Below are 21,752 nucleotides of genomic sequence, written 5' to 3' on the forward strand. Positions count from 1 at the left end.
GTGGCTAACTGATGTTCCTTGAATAGACATAGGGGTAAGATGAGGGGAAAGGGGCATAATGACTGAGGGAAGGCAGCCAAGAACATGAATGCTATTACTATGTCAGTGCCTCCTGGCTTTGGATCTGACATTCATTCCAGATATCCAAATTTGCCAACCCAAGATTGGGGGAAATCAAAATTGTATTGAATACTGTTAATATGTAGTGTAGTTAAATGTATTAAGGAGATCTCTTCTTGGTGACCAGAATTAACTTGAACTTCCAGAGCAATGTTATCAGGTGGTGTAGTTAAGTGAACACTTGGCTGAGTACTGGGGTTTAGAGTGAGCAGTCACAGAACCCAGGAGGCTGTGCTTTCAACCTCTGAGACTCTTAGGAAAGAACTCATGGACACAGCCAAGGCAAATGTTTGTATTTGTTTAGATAAATGCATTTCATGCATTGAATGAAATGCATTTAAGTTGTCTTCTCTCTTTGTTGAGTTGGAGAAGACTTTCTTGAGATATTTGTGTATTGTAGGGAAGGCAGGAAAAGTGACAAAGCATAGAAAATTGAAATCCACAGATAAGGTGTCCACCTCCCTTACCAAACCACTGACTAGTTTGTCAGCCTCTTGTATTTATTTATTACCCATGTATATCTTAGTAACAAGCCGTGAGTTATCACCTGCAATGAGGAAGAAGAGATTCAAAAGGCTTATCGTTAGCCCCTGGTAATGAAGAAAGAGTTGGCTGCCTTTGGATAAAAGGAGTATTTGGAGATCGGTTGGGGCAGGGGGTGGTTCTGGTAAGGCTGAGAAAATGGAAGAGTCAGACTTCACTTTTTAAAAAAACTAACTTCAATTGCTCACCTTTAGGTATGATGTCACATTGAGGGAAGAGCTGACTTTTTTGTGTGTGTTGAGGTCTCCCAATTTCAAAGTTAAGATTTACCATAACTGTAGACTTTCCAGTGATTTGAAGGTTAATTTAATTTTTTTTGAAGGTTAATTTTAAAGTATGAGTAAACTCCTGGGGTAGTTAATAGCTGCTGCATTGTGGCCTTTGTTCATGGATTTATCTTGTTAGCTGGCCCTTGACCATATTGTGACCCTAATGTGTTGAGGTATGGTGTTATCACCAAATAGAATCAGATGGCCTGACCACACTATGCTTAGGTTGTGTGTATATTGGTAGGAGTTAATAATACGTGTAAATGTGGGAAGGGAAATAACTCCTTTTCCAAAGAAAGCAAAGCTTTTTTGGGACGCCTGGGTGGCTCAGCGGTTGGGCATTTGCCTTCGGCTCAGGGCATGATCCTGGTGTCCTGGGATCGGGTCCTGCGTTGGGCTCCCTGTATGGAGCCTGCCTCTGCCTCTGCCTCTCTCTCTGTCTCTTTCATGAATAAATAAATAAAATCTTTAAAAAGAAAAAAAAAAGGTTTTCTTGTCAGGTAAAATTTTTCTAGCTTCTAGAAGCTGTATATAACCTATTGGCTCACTTGATTTGAGTATATTGTCAGGGTCCCAATACCAGTTTAGAGATCAGTGTTTTGTACCTGGATGTGAGCAGACGCTCGTTCCTTTTTTTTTTTTTTTTTTTTTTTTAAGATTTTATTTATTCATGAGAGGCACAGAGAGAGAGAGGTGGGAGACACAGGCATAGGGAGAAGCAGGCTCCCCTTAGGGAGCCCGATGTGGGACCCGATCCCTGAACTTCAGGATCACACTCCCAGCCGAAAGCAGAGCCCAACTGCTGAGCCATCCAGGCGTCCCGACACAGCTGTTTCCTCATGAAGATACAGGTTGGGGGTGATGATGATGAGCCCATTACTGTCAACTGATGGGATGTGTTAAGTAGCAAGTAGTATCAGATAAAAATTAGGTAGAATGATTGCTGTTTTTTTTTTTTTTTTTTTTTTAAAGATTTATTTAAAGATTTTATTTATTTGACAGAGAAAACAGCAGGGGGAGCAGCAGGCAGAGGGAGAAGGAGAAGCAGGCTCCCTGCTTGGTGGGCTCCATCCCAGGGTCCCTGGATTATGACCTGAGTTGAAGGCTGATGCTTAACTGATTGAGCCACCCATATGCCCCTGTTTATTTACTTTGGTGGGGGAGGCAGAGCAAGAGGGAGAGAGAATCTCAAGCAGACTCCCTGCTGAATAGGGAGTCTGAGAAAGGGCTGGATCCCAGGACCCTGAGATTATGACTTGAGCTAAAATCAAGGGTTGGTCATTTAACCGACTGAGCCATTCAGGCTCCCTGACTGACTGCCATTTTAAAAATCACTAGCCTTGGGGATCCCTGGGTGGCGCAGCGGTTTGGCGCCTGCCTTTGGCCCAGGGCGCGATCCTGGAGACCCGGGATCGAATCCCACATCAGGCTCCCGGTGCATGGAGCCTGCTTCTCCCTCTGCCTATGTCTCTGCCTCTCTCTCTCTCTCTCTCTGTGTGACTATCATAAATAAATAAAAAAAAAAAAATTAAAAAAAAAAAAATCACTAGCCTTCTGGGGGTGCCTGGGTGGCTCAGTCGGTTAAGCGCTTGACTCTTGATCTCAGGTCTTGATCTCAGGTTTGTGAATTAAAGCCTCACATTAGGCTCCATGCTCAGCAGGAAGCCTACTTAAAAAAATCACTAGCCTAAAAAAAAAAAAAAAAATCCACTAGCCTTTTGAAGGATGTCACATTCAGTGGCATTGAAACTGACAGCCATAGTGGGGGATGCAGTGCTTCAGGCTAGGGCTCATGACTCAGTTCAAGCCATAATGCATGGCAGCCAGCTGACCCTGTGAACCTTCATTAGGTTAAGGGTTTGGTTCCAAAGGGGGCTTTCTTAACATCATGGGGTGTGGAGGCAGTTCCCGTCCACCTGAAAAGACAAATTGCTGTGCCTGAGTGACTGGCAGAGGTGTGCATCAGTGTGTTATTGAAGCTACCTCTGCACTCTGACATGGAGTCGATTCAAAATGAGGACTTCACTGGTGAGTCAATGGTGGTATTACTTCTTCTGTTAAGGGGCGTTCTGTTTAGCCTTTCCACTACTGAACAGACTTGGAGGGAAAAGGGTGATGCAGTCAAGTTCTAGCATTGGAATTTTGAGACTAGCTTAGGTAAATACCAGAAACTACCCTGGAGAGACAAGCAAATCGTACCTGAAGTGGAAAATGAAAGGATCTGCCAAAAGCTAACAGTGTCTGCGGTAGATTGTGGGGAGTTTGAAGAACTAGGTTTTTTTTTTTTTTTTTTTTTAACAGCTGGGCTGTTAATGAATTGTGTGACCGTATGTTAGTCATTTAACTGGAACTGGGAACTGTTCTGTGAAACTAATAGTTGAGGTTTCTTTTCCTCTTATCCTCCTCTTCTCACTCCCCCTCCTTTCCAGGTGCTGGGAATGTTAGGATGATGAAGACGCCTTTGCCCACAAGAATCTTGTGTTTGTTGGTAGTGAAAGGGGAGAGCATTGTTTAACCAGTGCTGACCGTATGGCAGGATTAGTGTTAGTGGAGGTATGAGCAAGATGCTATGAGCACAGAGCAGGGGCCAGCAAACTTTCTCTGTGAAGGGCCACATAGTAAATATTTTAGGTTTGTGGCCTGTCCATTCTCTGTCACAACTACTCAACTTTGCCTTTGTAGCAAGAGCAGCCATAGATGATATATAAACAAGTGGGCATGGTTTTTCTAATAAAGCGTAACTAAGACAGGTGGTTGGCCAAATTTGGCCCACAGGCTGTAGTTTGCCAACCCTTGGCATAGAGTAGTTAAACATTTTAGGGAAGGCTTTCCTGATGTAATAGTGGAGTAGGGTCTTGAAGAATAAGTAATTAGATAAAAGGAAGCTAAATGGAATCAAGCTAATTTTAATTTGGAAGGTGCTCCATTTGCCCATCTCTGCAATTTAGAAACTTTTGCTGTTCTGTCAGTAAGCTAACCTGGAGGTTATTAGTTCTCAGAGGGAGGGAAGGGACTTGTTATGTGCTGATAATGGTGTTAGGTGTTACATGCTTACTGAACTTCCAACAATAACCCTTCAGGATGGGCCCCAGATGAATGAATTGAGGCTCTGGAGAGGTTATGCATCATGTTCAGGTTCATGCAGCTAGTGTGTGGTAGGCAGGGGTTTGGGCCAGAATTACTTTTTGAGGGAGTAAGGGGTGTGTGTGGCTCTTCTGTTTTATTTTCTCTCTTCAGAGCCCAGGAAACAGGGCATGGCTCTTTGACTATCACTGAATAAAATCAACTTTTTTTTTTTTTTTTTTTTTAAAGAGCGAGCAGTGCATGTGCTCCCTATCCCTAGCAGGGGAGGGAAGGTGAGAGTGGGGAGGAGAGGTGGGGGAAGGGCAGAGGGAGGGAGAGAGAATATTAAGGCTCCACACTCAGTGTGGTTTCTTAGCAGGCTCTGTCTCTGGACCCTAAGATCCTAACCTGAGCCTAAATCAAGAATTGGACTCTTAACCAACTGAACCACCCAGGTGCCCCCAAGTCAACTCTTTATTCCTTAAGTAGTCCCCCCGTTTTGGCACATAAAGGCATTTCCAACTTACTATTCCATTTATGTTTTGGAAGATGTTCTGTTTGGGACTTCTAGCCTCTCTAGCAGCTCATATAGAAACCAGAAAGGAGAGGGCACTGAGCCATTGGCTAAAGGAAGGTTGGATTGTATGGATTTTTCTGAAATGACCCACAAGCCACCTTCTTTGTGCTAATAATAAGGATGTTATAATAATAGTGTTGACAGCTAATACTTGTACAGTGTTTTACAGCTCACCTAGTGTTTTCATTTGGGGTATCTCTCCTAATCCTCGCAGCTACATGTGAGCTAATTTGAGTGGACACTCTCAGAGATAGGTTGTTGAGGTCAGATTTCAGCTTGTATCTCAGCAATTTCTCTTTCTGACAGGGCTGTGTAGAGGTTCCACAGCAGTACTAGTTTCAGGGTCTTAGGAGTAGGGAATTAGTTAGTGTCCTGGAAGTTTAGTTTTCTCTTGTAGTTATGAATTGTGTTTAGTGATATAATTACAAATAGCTAACAAACTACTGACTTAATGACAAGTAGTTTTTATTTTAAAATAGGTGAGAGAAAAACCTTTGCCTTGGCCTGGACTGGCTGTGACTTGAGGCTGGTCTATATTATGTAGTAGCAACATGATGATTTAAGTATCATGTCACCATGGCCCCTGGATTTGCAGGGTGTTTTTCATCATAGCTCAAAGCACTTAATGTATCTTTTTTTTTTTTTTTTAAGATTTATTTATTTATTTTGGAGATGGAGCATGAGCCAGGGGAGGGGCAGAAGGAGAGAATCCTCAAGCAGACTCCCCTCTAAGTGCAGAGCCCTACACACAGGGCTCTGTCCCACAACTCATGAGATCACAGCTGGAGCTGAAACCAAGAGTCGGAGGCTCAACCAATTTAGCCACCCAAGGCTCCCCTGCACTCAACATATCTTAACATTCAAGTGCAGGAAACTTGCTTGACTTAGCTTCCCTAGTCTTGGACCAATCAGAAAATGACGGGTCCATGGGGCGTCTGACTGGCTCAGTTGGTAGAGCATACAACTCTTGATTTTGGGGTTGTGAGTTTGAGCCCCACATTGGGTGTAGAGATTACTTAAATAGGTAAATATTAACAAAAAAAAATTGATAGGTCCAGGGGGTACCTGTCATTATTGGACTGAAATGCTTTCTCCACACAAGATCTGTTTTCTGAAAAGCATTCCCGTGATTTACTTTTAACAAAAGAAATGTCCTTGAGGTTCAGGGGGAGACTGGGGCCCTTTTCAGAAAAGAGCGGTCCTTCACTAGAATGCAGACAGCTGCGTTCTGCACTGGGGGCATTGGTGGGAATGCCAGAATGAACTGACAAAAAGAGGAGATGGCAGCTGAGTTTTTCATTTTTGGAAAAAAAAATTTTTCCTTTCTGAAAATATTTTCTTTTGCATTCAAATTTTATATTTTCACCAGTAATTTAGACTGACTTCTCTTAGGTGGAACTGTTTGTAGTACAGGGTTAAGAATGCAAGCTTCTGGAGTCAGACTAGGTTGAAATCCAGAGTTTCCCCCACTTGTGGCTTGGTAAACTTGGGCAAGTTTCTTAACAACTGTAACTTAGTTTCTCCATCTATTAAGTAGGAGGGATTTTAGTCCCCATTCCATAGGCTTGTTGTATGGATTTTTTTTATTAAGTTTTTATTTATTTATTTGACAGAGCATGTGCATAAGCAGAGGAAGTGGCAGGCAGAGGGAGAGGGACAAAGCAGACTCTCTGCTGAGCAGGGAATCTGATGTGGGGCTTGATCCCAGGATCCTGGGATCATGACCTGAGCTGAAGGCAGACACCTAACTGAATGAGCCACCTAGGCACCCCTCGATTTTTTTTTTTTTTTTTTTTAAGATTTTATTTATTAGCACAAGTTAGAGGAAGGGGCCGAGAAAGAAGTAGAAGCAGACAGGGACCCTGACATGGGGCTTAACCCCAGGATCCCAAGATCATGACCTGAGCTGAAGGCAGATGCTTAAACCAGCCGAGCCACCCAGGTGCCCTGTTGTATGGATTAAATATTTTGATACATGTAAAGTATGTAGCTTGGTGCCTAGGATGGAGTAAGCTCTCGCTTAACAAATTGGGTCTTAGAATTTTATTTTATATTTATTTATTATTTTTTAAAAAGATTTTGTTTATTCATGAGAGACACAGAGAGAAACAGAGAGGCAGAGACACTGGCAGAGGGAGAGGCAGGCTCCATGCAGGGAGCCCAATGTGGTACTCGATCCCAGGACTGCAGGATCACACCCTGGGCTGAAGGCGGCGCTAAACCGCTGAGCCACCCAGGCTGCCCAAAATTTTAATATTCACTACCAGGCCTCTTAGGCTCTACAGTTCCTGTTTGATTCAATGTTTTGATTCATTATTATGTATTCTAAGACACAACGACAAGTGGGGTACTCTATTTTTGGAGTTCCCAACTATCTGGAGTTGGAAAGAACAGTATTTTAGTGAAACTGTCAGACAGGAGCTTTCAGCTAGGGAACAGGAAGACTTGGGGATACTGATTTGATAGCTGGAAGAAATATTTTCAGAGCTTGCTTGTTGCTAGCTAGGAAGGAGGGCTTTCCAAGAGCACACCCTGCAATTGAAACATCAGAAACAAGCACTGGTGGGCAGCCCTGGTGGCTCAGTGGTTTAGTGCTGCCTTCAGCCCAGGGTGTGATCCTGGAGACCCAGGATCAAGTCCCAGGTCAGGCTCCTGCATGGAGCCTGCTTCTCCCTCTGCTTGTGTCTCTGTCTCTCTCTGTGTGTCTCTCATGAATAAATAAATTTTAAAAAATATATTTAAAAAAAAAAAAAAAAAAAGAAGCACTGGCCCTCAGTATGCCAATGGTTCTTGGCTGCCCTGGTCTGTCACCACTCCGCCTCTACCAGGCCTTGCGGGCAGTGCCGGCAGTTCCTGGGCAGCAGCTGCAGTGCTTCCTAACCTCTCTATGAGGGCAGCTGGTTGGACAGCCTGCATACACAGAGAAGACAAACTCAGAGTGGCTCATTGGAGTCAGTAGGTCACATCCAGCATGTTCCTCTTTGGACTCTGCTTCCCTTGTTGTATCAGCTGTCACAGCCTGTTAAATACTTGAAGTAGGAATCCCTCTGGATTCCCCACAGCACCTGTGCCTTCCTGGTCTGGGTGTGTGGGACTAAGATGGCCCAGCTGGTGACTGAATAACAAGATGAAGTGCATATTGCTTGGATTTTGTTGTTGTGGCTGCTCCCTTTTCTCCATGTCACTGAGCACAGGAGGAGATGAGTATGTTTGTTAATTGACTCTCTCAAGGGTTACCCAACAGCAGGCATGACTAGATGCCTTTTAATATTGATGTGCTTTGGTATCAAGTTTGTGTACTTTTCTTCAGTGCCCACTCAAGTTGCTATATGTAAAATGGCCATGGGAGGAAGCACTGGTTAGTAGACAGGGAATAGCTATTTTCACTGAGTTTCGAGAAAGGGCAGGTAAGTACAGGTTGGCTTGTGCACTCATTTCATTTAAGCCACATACACATTAGTAACAAATATTTGTAGGTTTGTGTTTCTCACTTTGCCTGAACCCCATGTGTTTGTAAAGTGGTGCCTTTATACTCTTTGAGATTCTAACCAGTTAGTGTTTCAGGTTTGATTGGAAGCGAGGCTAGCAGCTAGCATGTTTACATTGAAAATGGTTGCAGTACGGTTGTAGTCACTGAATTTAAAAAATTGTAATCGTGGTAACCCTCCCAAGCTTGAAAGGCACACCCCTACACCTCCACTGAGGGCAGCTTTTATTGGTTCCCTCTAGTGGTTTGACAATAACTAAACTTGTCTTGGAATAACTGGACCATTTATACATATGTATGAGTTTACAAAAATATGTGGGAGAATTTAAATCTGTGTAACTGCTAACTTGAGGGTAGAATGGTAGTTATTGGGTTTATAAAAGGTGATTATCTACATTTTTCATGAGTTTTCAGGAACATTCCTAAAAAGAGCAAGGTGATCTCACTCCTAATTTTGAGAGAAGACTGCTAGATTCCTTTTGTGAGGGTAACCTTCCTTGTGCCTTATTGATAGGTTCTTCTGTGGGAGAAATTTACCCTTTTTGTACAAGTTCCTGGTGAAAGCAGATCTATGTAGCTGGATATCAGATTTAAACATTTTTCAGATGCCATGAAAATGCAATTCATAAACTGACAGCTGGAGGTATCAAGGTTTGCAGTGTGTCCAGATCCCCCAAAGCAAAATTGCAGGTACAGGTAGAGTAATTGAGGATATTGGGGCAAATTAAAATACAGTCAGTTTACTCTGATTTTTGTTGACTTTTCTAAGAACCTCTCCTTTTGGAGGGGGGTAAAGATTTAATTTATTTATTTATGGGCGGGGGCAGGGTGCAGGGAGAGGGACAGACTCCACACTCCGTGTGGAGCCTGACACAGAGCCTGATCTCACAACCCGAGCTGAAACCAAAAGTTGGATGCTTAACCAACTGAGCTTACCCAGACTCCCCCTTATCTAAGGCTCTTCTTTATCATTTAGCATTTGGGATCTGTTTGCACTATGAGTTCACATGGAGAATCATCTAGTCTATTCTCCTTTGCTTTCAGGATAGTCTTTGGAGGAGATTGTACAATTCGTATTTTAGGGGGCTAGAAATGTACTTTGAAATTCTTGTTCTTTAACTGTTGTGCTGCTGTTACTCAGGCTATCCAAACAAATCCCTTCTGGCTGAGATTTATATGCATATTATTCTACCTCTGGCAAAAATTCAAAAGTGACTCCTCTCTCAGCCTTTTTCCCTCTTCTTCTAGCTTAAATTTGTCAGTTCTGTTCTTAAATATTCTGCATAGGTGCCTGGTTTCCCTGAGCCATTTCTTCTCTTATTGAATGGGTGATGTTCTGTTTTTAATCTCTGTAGGTGACAAGGATGTTTTGCTGTGGGTATCCTGTATTATTTAGTCAACACAAGCTTTATAGAAGCAGTTTGGTCTGACCCAATACTGGGAGATGTTTTTGGTTTTCAGGGATAAACATTTTTAAAAAAGACCTCTGGGGCAGCCTGGGTGGCTCAGCGGTTTGGCGCGCTGCCTCTCAGCCCAGGACGTGATCCTGGGATCGAGTCCTGTGTCGGGCTCCTTGCATGGAGCCTGCCTTTCCCTCTGCCTCTCTCTCTCTCTCTCTCTCTCTCTCTATGTCTCTCGTGATTAAATAAATAAAATCTTAAAAAATAAAAAAATAAAAAGACCTCCAAATGAGACCTTCGAACCTGTTCATGGGGTAAGGTAAACATCTACCTGGTCACTTGCTCTCTGTAGGAACCCTGCAAGAGCATGATTAATCCAGGGGAGCTCTGTTGTCCCCTAGTTTTTCCTTCTTTCCTTGGAGACTTCAGATTTTTTACAGGGTTGTTTGGAACAGTGAGACTCAAGGAAACTCCTTGTTATCAGGGTTTTTTTGGTGACTAAGTTTTGCTTTTTGCTGCTTAAAATACACCACCAGTGGTTCTCTTTCCATAGAAACTGAATGCTTTCTTACTGCAGTTGGGATTGCCAAGGCTCATGGGAATACTGTCAGCCCTATGCATGTATTTCTCTGTGGAGTTCCAGCCTGATGGGGCCAGCATAGCGGGACCAGGCTTGAAAGATTATTTATTTTAGTGCTGCTGTAGTTATCTCTTCATGTCCTGGGGACCATGTGAAAAATGAGCTCTGGCTTCAAATCACTGCAGTTTTGGTGTTTCTTTCCTCTTGCCCCTAGGGACACTGAAATGACAGTGTGCATGACCTCTCTCTTCTGTGTTCACACCCCTCACCCCTCAGATGATCTTTGAAACTCAGAGGTAGGGCTCCCCATATCCCAGTTGAAGGTCTCCTTTTCTCTTCTTCATAGTCAAACCCACACTTTAATAGAGTGCTTCATTTTGCTAACAATTAGAACTTTGCCTCTAGAACTGTACTTGATCTCTGGTTTGAAGGGTCACTGTTACAGTGGAATATAAATGTTTAAGAGTTCCAAATATTGGGGCACCTGGGCAGCTCAGTCTGTTAAGCATCTGCTTTTGGCTCAGGTCACAGATCCTGGGATCAGGTCCTTGGTCAGTCTCCCTGTTCAGCAGGGAGTTGGATTCTCCCTCTGCCTCTCCCCCCGCTCATACTCCAGCATGTGCGCGCTCTCTCTCAAAGAAATAAAAAAAATTTTTTTAAAGATTTTATTTATTTATTATGAGAGAGACAGAGAGAAGGCAGAGACACAGGCAGAGGGAGAAGCAGGCTTCTCGCAGGGAGCCCGATGTGGGACTCAATCCTGGAACTCCGGAATCACGACCTGAGCTGAAAGCAGAGACGCTCAACCGCTGAGCCACCCAGGCGTCCCAATAAAATAAAATCTAAAAAAAAAAAAGAAAAAAAAAAAGAATTCCTAATAGCTAGGTACTTTGGGGATGTGTGTGAGGTATGATCTCCCTATTTTAAGGAACTGGTATTTGGGGACAAATTATGTGTTCTCACGTGTGTGTCTGTATATGTCTTTAGTATACTAGCTGCAGCATCATTATACTAGGCTGTTCATGATTGTGGGCCTGAAAAATCTCCCAAATCATTTGTTTGACTTTCAGATGCATTATCGACTTTTCATTTTGGCCGTCTAATCCAGCATATTTGTTTTGTCTTACCCTTAAGTTTGTATTCCTGGAGTCTCTAGCACCAAATACTGTAGGGTGGGGACTAGAAGTATATTAGAGGGTCAGTAGAGGTTGATACGGCAACACACCCCTATTGGGAGGGACTTAACTAGATTTTAGTAGACTACAGTAGTCCCCCTCTTTATCTGCAGGGTGTACATTCCAAGACCGTGGAGGGTGCTTGAAACCATGAATAGTACCGAGCCTTGTATATACTAATTTTTCTCCTGTAGATCAATAACTGTGATAAAGTTTAATTTATAGTTAGGCACAGTAAAGATTAACAACAACGATAATAGAAAAATTACAACAATATGCTGTAATAATAGTTATGTGAACACCGTCTCTGTCTCAAAATATCTCATTGTATTGTTTTTACTCACCCTTCTTGTACTGATGTGAAGTGATAAGATGCCTACGTGATGAGATGAAATGAGGTGAATGATGTAGGCACTGTGATGTAGCAGTAGGTTTCTGTTAACCTGACCTGATGATATGTCAGGAGGAGGATCATCTGCTTTCAGACTGAGGTCGACCCTGGATAAGGGGGGGGGGGGGAACTACTATACTATAGATTTTATTAGAATTTCTTTTGATCAGTTTATGAGTGTTCCACTAGAGGGCAGATAAGGAACAGATGTAAGGTAGAAGGCAGACCATTCCATTTTCTAAAGAGCAGGATAGTAGTAGCTCACATTGAAGGTGGGCAGTATCCATGGGTTAGGTTTACTTGAGTCTTGGCTCCCCATGTGAGTACAGATAGTGGTATCAGGAAGGTAGTCTTTAGAACCTCAAATTCTGGTCTTTGAAAGTGTTGTAGATATTAATTTCTAAACTCTAGCAATGGCTGATAAAAATTCTTAATTTTTTCCTTTCATAGAAATGTGTGTGTTATCTTTTATCTGATCATCACTTCCCAGTCCCGCTGTGTAACATTGCCCTGCATTGTTTTCTTCCTAGCTCCTTAGTACTGTCTGAAGTTACTTTGTGTTTTTATTTGTAGTCTGTGTCCAGTCCTTGCTTCAGTGCTGTTATCTCAAGTCTAGCACAGTGTATGTCTGGTACCTGGTGGGCACTCAGTAAGTACTGGTGGAAGGAATGTTTGCCACTGTAGCAGTAACTTCTCAGGTATATCATGTATGTGTTCCATAAACTCTGAAAAAAACGGAATCTACCAAACCAGTCTTTTCCAGCCTCCTTTCCTAAACAGGTCCTGACTGTTGGGAATAATGAAGGTGAATGCTTTTCTGAGTCTCTTTCCTCTCCCCTACCCTAGCTTGCCAGCAAAGCACGGACAGAGAAGGAGGAGAAGCTGAGCCAGGCCTATGCAATCAGCGCTGGTGTTTCCCTAGAGGGCCAGCAGCTCTTCCAGACCATACACAAGACGTGAGTTGGGGGAGCATAGGGGTCCCTTGTCCTGGGGGTGATGCTGCCTGGCTGTGCTGTGTGGTAGCCAGCTGTTGGGTAGTTGTGTTCCTGAAAGTCAGTAGAGATGCTGGTTAGTGTGTCCGCAGCACCTCTGTGTCCAGGGATGCGGGTGTCTATTACCTTTCTGTACAGGAAAATGGTGTAATTGTGGACAAGTTGTCTTCTCTTACCTTCACTTTCTTCATATGTAAAATTTGGTTTGGGATTAGATTATCCTAAAGATCCCTTTTAGAGCTGGTGTTCAATAATTTAGAGCTTGTGGCTTCTTTCTCTTTCATTATTTTGATCTTCTTGTACCTTTCTCCAGAAGCTGATGCAGTTTTATTAAAGGAAAGTTACATGTCTCTGTCTCTCTCCAATTGTACATTGGGGTGTATATACGGAGTCAGGGAGAGCAGAAGGCCACCTTATTACCACCTCCTAAAAGACATTTTGTCACAGCAGAAGTCATTTGACTCTCCACTAGCTTCCCTAGCTGCTGAAAAACTGAAACATTTGACACTCCCCCTCCCCCCTGCTGCCTTCTGTTACCCTATTTAACCACCTGGGTCTGGTGCACAGATGGCAGCTGGCATCAGAGCTGTTTGAGGCCGTGGAATGAGTATCTGAACATTTACAGGTATGTGAAGGAACTCTGAAGAATATCAGCTGCCCTGCGTTTCCCCAAGTGTGAACTGGAATGGGTTTTCCCAGTCTGGCAAGTGCCCAGCTGTCTGAAAATTGAGAAGGGCCAGTTTGAGGAGCAGTTTCCATTTTAGGAGGTGGGAGGCAGAGTATAGATCACAGTAAGATGGGGAATTTCTTTTTCCTGTCTTTCTAAAGGTGCTATTTCCCTCTAGGTCAGAGGTTGGCAAACTCTAGCCAAATCTGCTAGTTTGTTTATTTATTTATTTATTTATTTTTTAAACATTTATTTTTTTATTTATTTATGATAGTCACAGAGAGAGAGAGAGAGAGAGAGAGGCAGAGACATAGGCAGAGGGAGAAGCAGGCTCCATGCACCGAGAGCCCGATGTGGGATTCGATCCCGGGTCTCCAGGATCGCGCCCTGGGCCAAAGGCAGGCGCTAAACCGCTGCGCCACCCAGGGATCCCTGCTAGTTTGTTTATATGTCATCTGTGACTGTTTTTGTAGTTTGGTACAGCAGCAGAGTTCAGTAGTTGTGACAGAAATTGTATGGCCCTTACAGCCTAAAATACTTGCTGTCTGACTCTGTATAGAAAAAGTTTGCCAACCCCTACCCTAGGCTGCTACTTAAATTGAATCTAGTGGCCTGTTCCTAGCTGTTCATTTGAATTCAATTTGGATTAGACTTCTGAGGCTGCCACCAATATAGGCTGTCCCTAATGCTTCAGAGTAACTCTTCTGGGCTCTCCTCGGAATGGAATATGCGTCATGTCATTGCTTTTCCTAGCCAGTGGTGCCCAGGAAGTATTTCTTGGCTACTACACCCAATGGGCTGCTGGCATCTGGTTATTGCCTGAGCTGTGAGCTGAGAAGTGGGGGGTCAATTTTCTGGAGTTATTTATTCATCAGGCAGGAGGTTTGGGATGCCTGCAAGAGGCAACTTTCACCTGCTCTCTTCTCCTTCCAGCATTAAAGACTGTAAATGGCAAGAAAAAAACATCGTAGTCATGGAAGAAGTTGTTATTACACCCCCATATCAAGTGGAAAACTGTAAAGGCAAAGAGGGGAGTGCACTGAGCCATGTACGCAAAATAGTAAGTAAAGGAGCTGTGAACCTTTAGAGAAAGGATGATTCCTTGGCCTTTACCCCTACAGCATCAGGGCAGGACCTTGTACTTTAATCCCTGCCTGGTGCGACCTACCAACTTGAGGGTAGCTCTGCCTAGCCCCCTGCCCCCTGCGCTTCAGTGCTCTGCAACTGTGGCTTGGCCATGCCTGTGGGGATGGAACCCACTGGGCAGCGTGCAATAAAGTGAGTGGTTGGCCCCATGTCCTCAGCACTGTGGCTTTTTGGAATTAACCAGACCATTCCATGGTATTGAGCCTGAACAGTTCCTCTCATCCCAGGCTGGGTTCTTCTCAGAAAGGGCTGGTTGGTATAAATCAGTTGATGTTGGCATTTCTGACCTTGCATATATCATGTGACTGTCTAGATTGAGTGGCAGCATTTGTGAGAACACTCTAAGCATTGAGAGACCATCATTGTGGATGTAAACATTCTAATACTGTTAATACCTTGTCAGCTTTTTATTCTGCACTTAGGTGAAGAGGGGGGAGGGAGTTTGGGCATAATAATCTCCTTTCATGCTGTGTTTTAGTTTATAGGTTCACCTTCTTTTAGAGAGTCTTAGCTGAACCTGTAGCATATGTGGTTGAAACAAGAGGCCCCTGCCTACGTTTGTCTGGGAAGGCCCGCAGACACCAAGGGGAGAGGTGCCTGAATGGTCCATGAGATGGACAGCCAGGATGGGCTGTGGATGCCCGGAGTGAACTGTTTGGGAGGCCTTGGTGCCCATCTCCTGTTCTGACCTAGGCTGAACTGGTCTCTTTCAGGTTGAAAAACATTTTAGAGACGTGGAAAGCCAAAAGATACTGCAGCGTTCACAAGCCCAGCAACCACAGAAGGAGGCTGCCCTGTCATCCTGAGTCCACACACATGGAGGACTCTTCCAGCATCCAGCCAACGAGGCGATGGTGGTGGCTTCGGCGGAGGCAGGCCGGGGGAGGGAAGGGATCCTATATTTCCTGTTGGCTCTTGTTAACAGAGTCAGCATTTCCAAATCTTAGACTTGAACAAACAAAACACCCAACAAAAAAGAACAAGAGAATAATTTAAAAGTTGAATCATTACTTGACTAACAGACTTCGGTCCACCATGTCCTTTTCACAGCCCCTTCTGGAACAGTCACCTTGTTAATTTTATTTTTGAAAATTCCTTTCCTGCTCTGCCCTTTCACCTCTCACTTTCCTAGTCTGTCCCTGCCATTCTGTTTTTATAAGTGGCTACACTTGCCTTCTGAGTGATCGAAAGAAACTTTTACATCTTCTCTTCCAAAATAAAAGTAACAAGCTGACTGTGATACTTAAGTTGAGACTAGAGCAGCAGACAGAGGTCTCACTTTAAATTTGTCTTTTTTTTTCTTTTTTTTTTTTTCTTTTTTTGCACAGGGCATGGCTTGAATTAGTTTTATTTTTCTTAACTTTAAATATATATATGAAAATATATATTAAAATGTTCTCTAAATATTTTCTGCTTCTTGCAGGTCTCTTTTTACTAGATCATGGCCGCTCTTCCCACCTCATCCCTTCGAAAATAAAAACGTATTACCCTCCCCACCACCTATAGCCAGGCAACTAACTTGACTTGGTTCACAGCAAGAATCTTCTGCAGCACTTTCTAGAGCCAGTGTTTGCAGGTGGGATTCGGCTGTGAGGGTTCCTGATGGCTTTTTAGTCTGTGTGTGTGTACCAGTCTCAGATTTGGCCAGAACCTCAGGATTCTCCCTCTGCCTTTTGTCTTACTTCATGGTACTAGAAGAACTTCTCACCACTCTCCCGTCTCCTAGATGGGAGAGTCAGCTGCCCTGTCTCCCGTGCCCTCTGCAGGAAGAACTATTTTGCATGGCACGTCTCAGCTCCTCCTCGAAGGATGATTTTCTTCCATAAGAAACCTGGAGCCCACCTCTCCCAGTCTCTCGAAGTCTGTATCCAGAGCCACTAGCCCAGGAGAAAGCTTGGGTGACCTGTAGTTTCTCTTCTCCCACCAACCTCCTGCTTTTATGCCCTTCCCCACCCCACTTAAATTTTACAAGCTAACGATAGTTTGTATATGCTCAGCCGATGGGCAGAAAACCTGGAGAGAACTTCTGGACTTTAGCCCACCAGTTTGTCTGGTTTGACTAACCTGCTGAGCACGAAAACTGGCACCCGTTGTCCCTGTGTCTTCAGGGCAGTCCAGTGGGGCAGAGTGTGCCACCAGCTGAATATCAGGCACCTAGTGGGAAGTGGGTGATGCTCATGTGACTGGCTGGAGCTTTGGGGGTGGGGTGGGGGTTAACTACTATCTTTTTGGCCATGATCTCTTTCCCCTTCCTTTTTTTTTTTTAATTAAATAAATGGATCAAAATTAAATAATTCAAGCCCTGCCTTCAAAATGAATTTTTTTTTAGTATTGTTTAGCAAAAACAATAAAACCCAAATTTTTTTAACCATCACTCATGTGTCAGGTTTGTACATGCTCTAGAGACCCCAGAGGGAGGGGATGTAAGGGGAAGTGTGTTTGGTAATTTTTCCCTTTAGATTCTCTGCTTCCTACTCTTTACCCTTCCTCCTCCTACCCCTGGAGCTCACCCAGGGATATAGCGCAAAGTGTATAATTTCAAGAAAGGGATTCAGGGTTGGGAGGTATGTGTGAGTGGGGTAGGGGCGCAGAGGGATGGACACACACATGAGGCCGTTTGTTATGGGCTGTTTGGAAGAAAAAAAAACAAGAGAAGACTTTTATATCCACCTGCTATTGGCCAGAGCTAGATTTAAAATACCAGGCCTTCAATTTAGTTTGCACAGAAGTGTAAGCTGCTGAAGAAGATAAAAAAGGGAGAAAGAAGAGAGACCTTGTAAGCTCTGATAGGAGTACTTTTGACTCTAGTTTTCGTTTATAAAATGTTGTGGGGGAACTTTAAGCACTTCAAGAGGTGGAGTTACGACCGTGTGAAAGGCCGGTGAAGAAGAAAGAACCAGGGCTTTGGAGGCATAAATAGTTGGGCTCACATCCCCACACCTCCCATTCCTCACTTTGAGACTGTGGGTAAGTCATTTCACCAGCGTGAGCCTTCGCTTCCCACTGTCAACATGGAGTCCATACCCATCTCCTAAAGTTGGTGTAGAAGGCTAAATATCTTTAGAATGCTTGATACCTAGAAGGTGCTCTGTCAGTGTTAGCTTGGTCCTGGGGTGGTTGACTCTGGGGATGAGATTGGATTAGATGGTCAGCAGAAACTCTGGCTTTGTTTCAGAAGTCTTCTCTAGATTGTGTTTTAAGTGAGGCCGATAACATAAAACGGGCAAGGATGGGGATGTCTCAAGAGTCCTGCCTTCTGTCTCTGATCTCACCTCTACCTCTGCCATGGAGTCCTGGGAAATTCCTTTGATTATAATATGGAAACCACTCCTTTCACAGAAGGAGAGTGGATTCCACAGGGCTAAGTGACTTGTCCTGAGAACCCCTGCTACCCATGGTGGCAGAGCTGGAATGGAACCCCAGCCTTTTATCCTCCCATAGGCTCCTAATTCTGCTCTGTGACTTTCTAAACTAATGGCATGTGCATTGCTCACTTGTTTGCCAGGTGTGGAGTGCAACATAGATGGGTGAGAGGCGCAGGAATTTCCTGCTAGATTGGAAGAGCACTGAGGTGCTGAAGAGTGTGGTTCGGAGGGCTTGCATCTCTGATGACACGCGCAGGTAGTTCTATAGTGTCTCCTTGGTCTTGCAGCCTTCTCTTCCCCAGTATACGTAAACCTCCACCCTGGCACCCAATGACCTCCCTCCCCACTGCCACATGCTTTTGGGTGTACTGCTGGGTAGAATGTGGAGTCAGGGTATAAGGAGCATTCCCACAGTGAGTTGATACTAAATAGTGCTGTTCAGAGTCTGAGCAGCTTCTTGCTTTGAAAATTACTCAGGCCCTTCAGGGTTAGGTCAGGGGCTTCAGCCGGGATCCAGTGATTTAGGGTAAAGGTTCCTTGACATTTTTGAAGTCAAAAATGTGTGTGTTGCAATCTGTTCTTCCACAAGGCATACTAGTTAGTAAAGGAAAATGTAGAGAGCTTTCAGTCCTATATGGGGATAGAGTCTACTATCCTGTTGACCCATGGTGAGAACATACAAGACGAGGACCTGTAATGTGCGGGGTGAGTAGTGGTGGGGAGAGAGGCAGGGGTAGGTTTGGGAACTAGGCTTGGTCATCTGGGTTGGATGATGGTCATTGTTCACATGGTGGGTTTGCCTTTTCATCACCGTTGGAGGCTGCTCATGCCAGAGAATTCCCCTTTGAGAAACGAAACCACCAGTGTGTACTGCCCAAGCTTAAGAGATTCGACATAGTAGTACCAGGTACCTTACAAGTGACAAAAGGATGCTGTTAGGCTGCCATCCACTGGTCGTAGACTTCTGTTGGGTAATAAAGTTTCACAACGAGTTTGTTCTGTTTTATTATAAAAGCCTTACAGGGCTCATTATAGGAAAGCTAGAAAATAAGGCAAACGTTTCCCCCCCCTCCCACCCTCTGGGGCTAACAGTTTTCATACCCTCTAGATTCTAAAGCACTTCTTCCCACTCCTTGTACTTCTGACAACGCAGTGTATTTCAATGCAGCGTACTTCACAATATCAGAAGAAAGATACTTGCCAACTGGTTGCCTCACCCCCAGCTGACGAAGTGCACTCTAATCTTAGCATCTTGGAATTGTTATAATAGAAGAGGTATGGGGCTAGGTGATCTCAGATCACTCCCAGCCTATCTTGTTTTATCTCGTCTGTCTGATCCTCCAGTGCCTTGCTTCAAAGCCACCTGCGAAGCCATCCTCGTCAAAGTGGAAGGCAATTCCTAGAATTGTTTTGGATCCCTCATATCACGTGGTGTGTATGACTTGCATTATAGTTCTTTGTGTAGGTTTCCCTGGAGCAGTCTGATGGGGAGGGCAAGGATAATGACCGACTCATTTTTGTATTATTCCCTAGCAACCCAGTGGTTAAACACGACTGAATGCAGACATTTGAAAGTTACCAGTGTAATAACTAGATGAGTTTCCAGAGTCCAGATGAAAAGCGACCCAGGACTTGAGTGGGATTTGAGGACAACTTGAAATCAAGCTTAGAAAGAGGACAAGGGATTGGTAGAGGACATGGGAGATGAGCAAGTGGGGAGCAATGGGGCTCTCAGTTTTCTTGAGAGCAAACTTTTGACAGCAGGGACCAACCCTGGTCAGGTTGTGGCCTCCCTGTCCCATTTTCTTGTCATTTTCAATTTTGTCGAAAAGGCTAAAGGAGAACTAAGTATCTTCCTGAACAGGCAAAGTAAGGTGAGGGTGAGGCCTACTTCTAACCTTTCCTTCCTTTCTGCTAACCCTTCTGATGCTGACTCCAGCAGTTAGTTTTAGTGGAGGGGGTAATGGCTTTTCTCATCTGGCACCCCTTTATTCTTGTCTCTGCCCTAGTTTCAAGTAGCTGTTCATGCTTAACTATGGGGAGGTACATGTACTGCTCTGAAGATAATATTTTGGGATGGTCTCTTGAGATGTCATTTAAGCTGAAATCTGAACAAGGGGCTAGCCAAGAGTGCTTGGATAGAGGGAACAGGAAGTGCTAAGTTGAGGTGCTAAGAGCTTGGAGTGTTTAGGAAGTACTAGAAGATAGGTGGCTGAAGCCTCATGAGCAGGAGCCAGATCACGCAGGATCTTGTCAGCGCTATAGGGACTGGAATCTATTCTTGCCACAATGGGGAGCCATTTGAGGGTTGTAAGCTGGTGAGGGCTTTTAGTCTGATGTTGGGTGGCCAAGGTAGAGGCAGAAAGACCACTGCACTCAGAGGCTGTTGCGGTAATCTAGGAAGGACACGGTGGTGACAAATGACGAGGGATGGGGCTTGCTGATATGTAAGGTTTGGGGCCAAGGTGGTGAGGGGGAGAGAGGAACTGAGAGTGGCTTCTGTGTGGATGGTGAACAGTGGGAGAGGAAGAGGTTTGTGGAAAAATCGAGTCTTGTTTTGCCATGTTTGTCTTACCTGTGAAACCCTGAAGAGCAGATGGTAGCTGGGCAGCTGGATGACAAGCCTGGGATTCAGTGGGGAGGACCGGGCTGGAGCTAGATGTTTAAGAGTTTGTTACCTAATCGTGAACTCCAAGAAGATGGGAAAAGAGATCCGTGGCCACGGAGGATATTTTGGCTTCTGATAGGAGGGAGCCCTTCCAGTATAAAGAGGAAGGAAGGAGAAGGCCGTACAGTTGCTGTGAGTTCGTAGATTTGACAGGAAAGTGAGGGTGAAAAGGATACGTGTCCTGTGGTTCAGTAAACCACGGGGCAAATGCCGTGATTGCTGAGGTCCGTACTCATACATTCAGGGTGTAACCAGATGCCCATTGTGTGATTTTGTGGTAGTCCTGTCGAGTGACTGAGGTATAGATCAAGATAGCTGGGTGCAATGAAGGCTATTTATCAGGTGTGTACTATGGAGGAGAAGGGAATTTGGCTGAGGATGTCTGCGAGGGAGTGAGCCTAGTAATGGACCCTTTACCCCATACAGATGGAGGCTGTCATCAAAATACACTTTGGTTTTTGTTTTGGATTAGCCTTTCTGAAAGTGTCCTGCTGTCATCTTGATGTCCTGGCTATGGGAAGGATAAGCAGCCATGTAAAGCCAGAAGTCAGTATGTGAACAGTGTGTAAATAGAGGATGTTTCCAGTGCCAGGCATGGCCCCTGCGGTATCAGAAGCTCAGCACAGATATCCTGACTTAGAAATGCCAGGGATATTGCAGCTCATATGGAAATAGTCCAGCTTTTAAAAAAGACTTTATTTGAGAGAAAGTGAATGAGAGAGAGAGAGAGGGAGAGAGGGAATGAGCAGAGGGAGAGGGAGAAGCAGACTCCCCGCTAAACAGGGAACCTGATGATTCGGGACTCTGAACCCAGGAGGACCCTGGGATCATGACCTGAGCTAAAGGCAGACACTTAACTGAGCCACACAGGTGCCCCCATCTTTCAGTTTTTTATTTTGTGTCTTTTTAGGATTTTTATTTATTTAAGACCAAGAGAGAGTACAAGCCGGAGAGTACAAGCCGGGAGGAGGGTCGGAGGGAGAGGGAGAAGCAGACTCCTGCTGAGCAGGGAGCAAAATGCAGGGCTCAATCCCAGGACCCCGAGACCACGACCTGAGCCAAAGGCAGATGCCCAACTAACTTGAGCCACCCAGGTGCCCTGTCTTTCAGTTTATTTATTATTATTATTTTTTTTAATTCTATTTTTTAAAAGATTTTATTTATTCATTCATGAGAGAGACAGAGAGAGGCAGAGACACAGGCAGAGGGAGAAGCAGGCTCCAAGCAGGGAGCCTGACGTGGGACCCGATCCCTGGACTCTAGGATAATGCCCTGGGCCAAAGGCAGGTGTCAAACCGCTGAGCCACCC

At 44.4% G+C, this 21,752-nt stretch overlaps 1 protein-coding gene across 1 annotated transcript in view; it reads left to right on the forward strand.

The window, feature by feature from the left end:
* The window catches only part of LSM12 (LSM12 homolog), a 28,389-nt gene extending 11,605 nt beyond the window's left edge, over nucleotides 1-16,784 (forward strand). The window contains exons 4-6 of the mRNA XM_025440561.3: nucleotides 12,452-12,561; nucleotides 14,198-14,324; nucleotides 15,124-16,784. Coding sequence (XP_025296346.1) covers nucleotides 12,452-12,561; nucleotides 14,198-14,324; nucleotides 15,124-15,216 — 330 coding nt within the window. The 3' untranslated portion in view covers nucleotides 15,217-16,784. The remainder of the gene's footprint in view (nucleotides 1-12,451; nucleotides 12,562-14,197; nucleotides 14,325-15,123) is intronic.
* Nucleotides 16,785-21,752: the final 4,968 nt, after the last annotated feature.

This window comes from Canis lupus, chromosome 9, assembly GCF_003254725.2.
Source record: "Canis lupus dingo isolate Sandy chromosome 9, ASM325472v2, whole genome shotgun sequence".
NCBI classification, from domain to species: domain Eukaryota; kingdom Metazoa; phylum Chordata; class Mammalia; order Carnivora; family Canidae; genus Canis; species Canis lupus.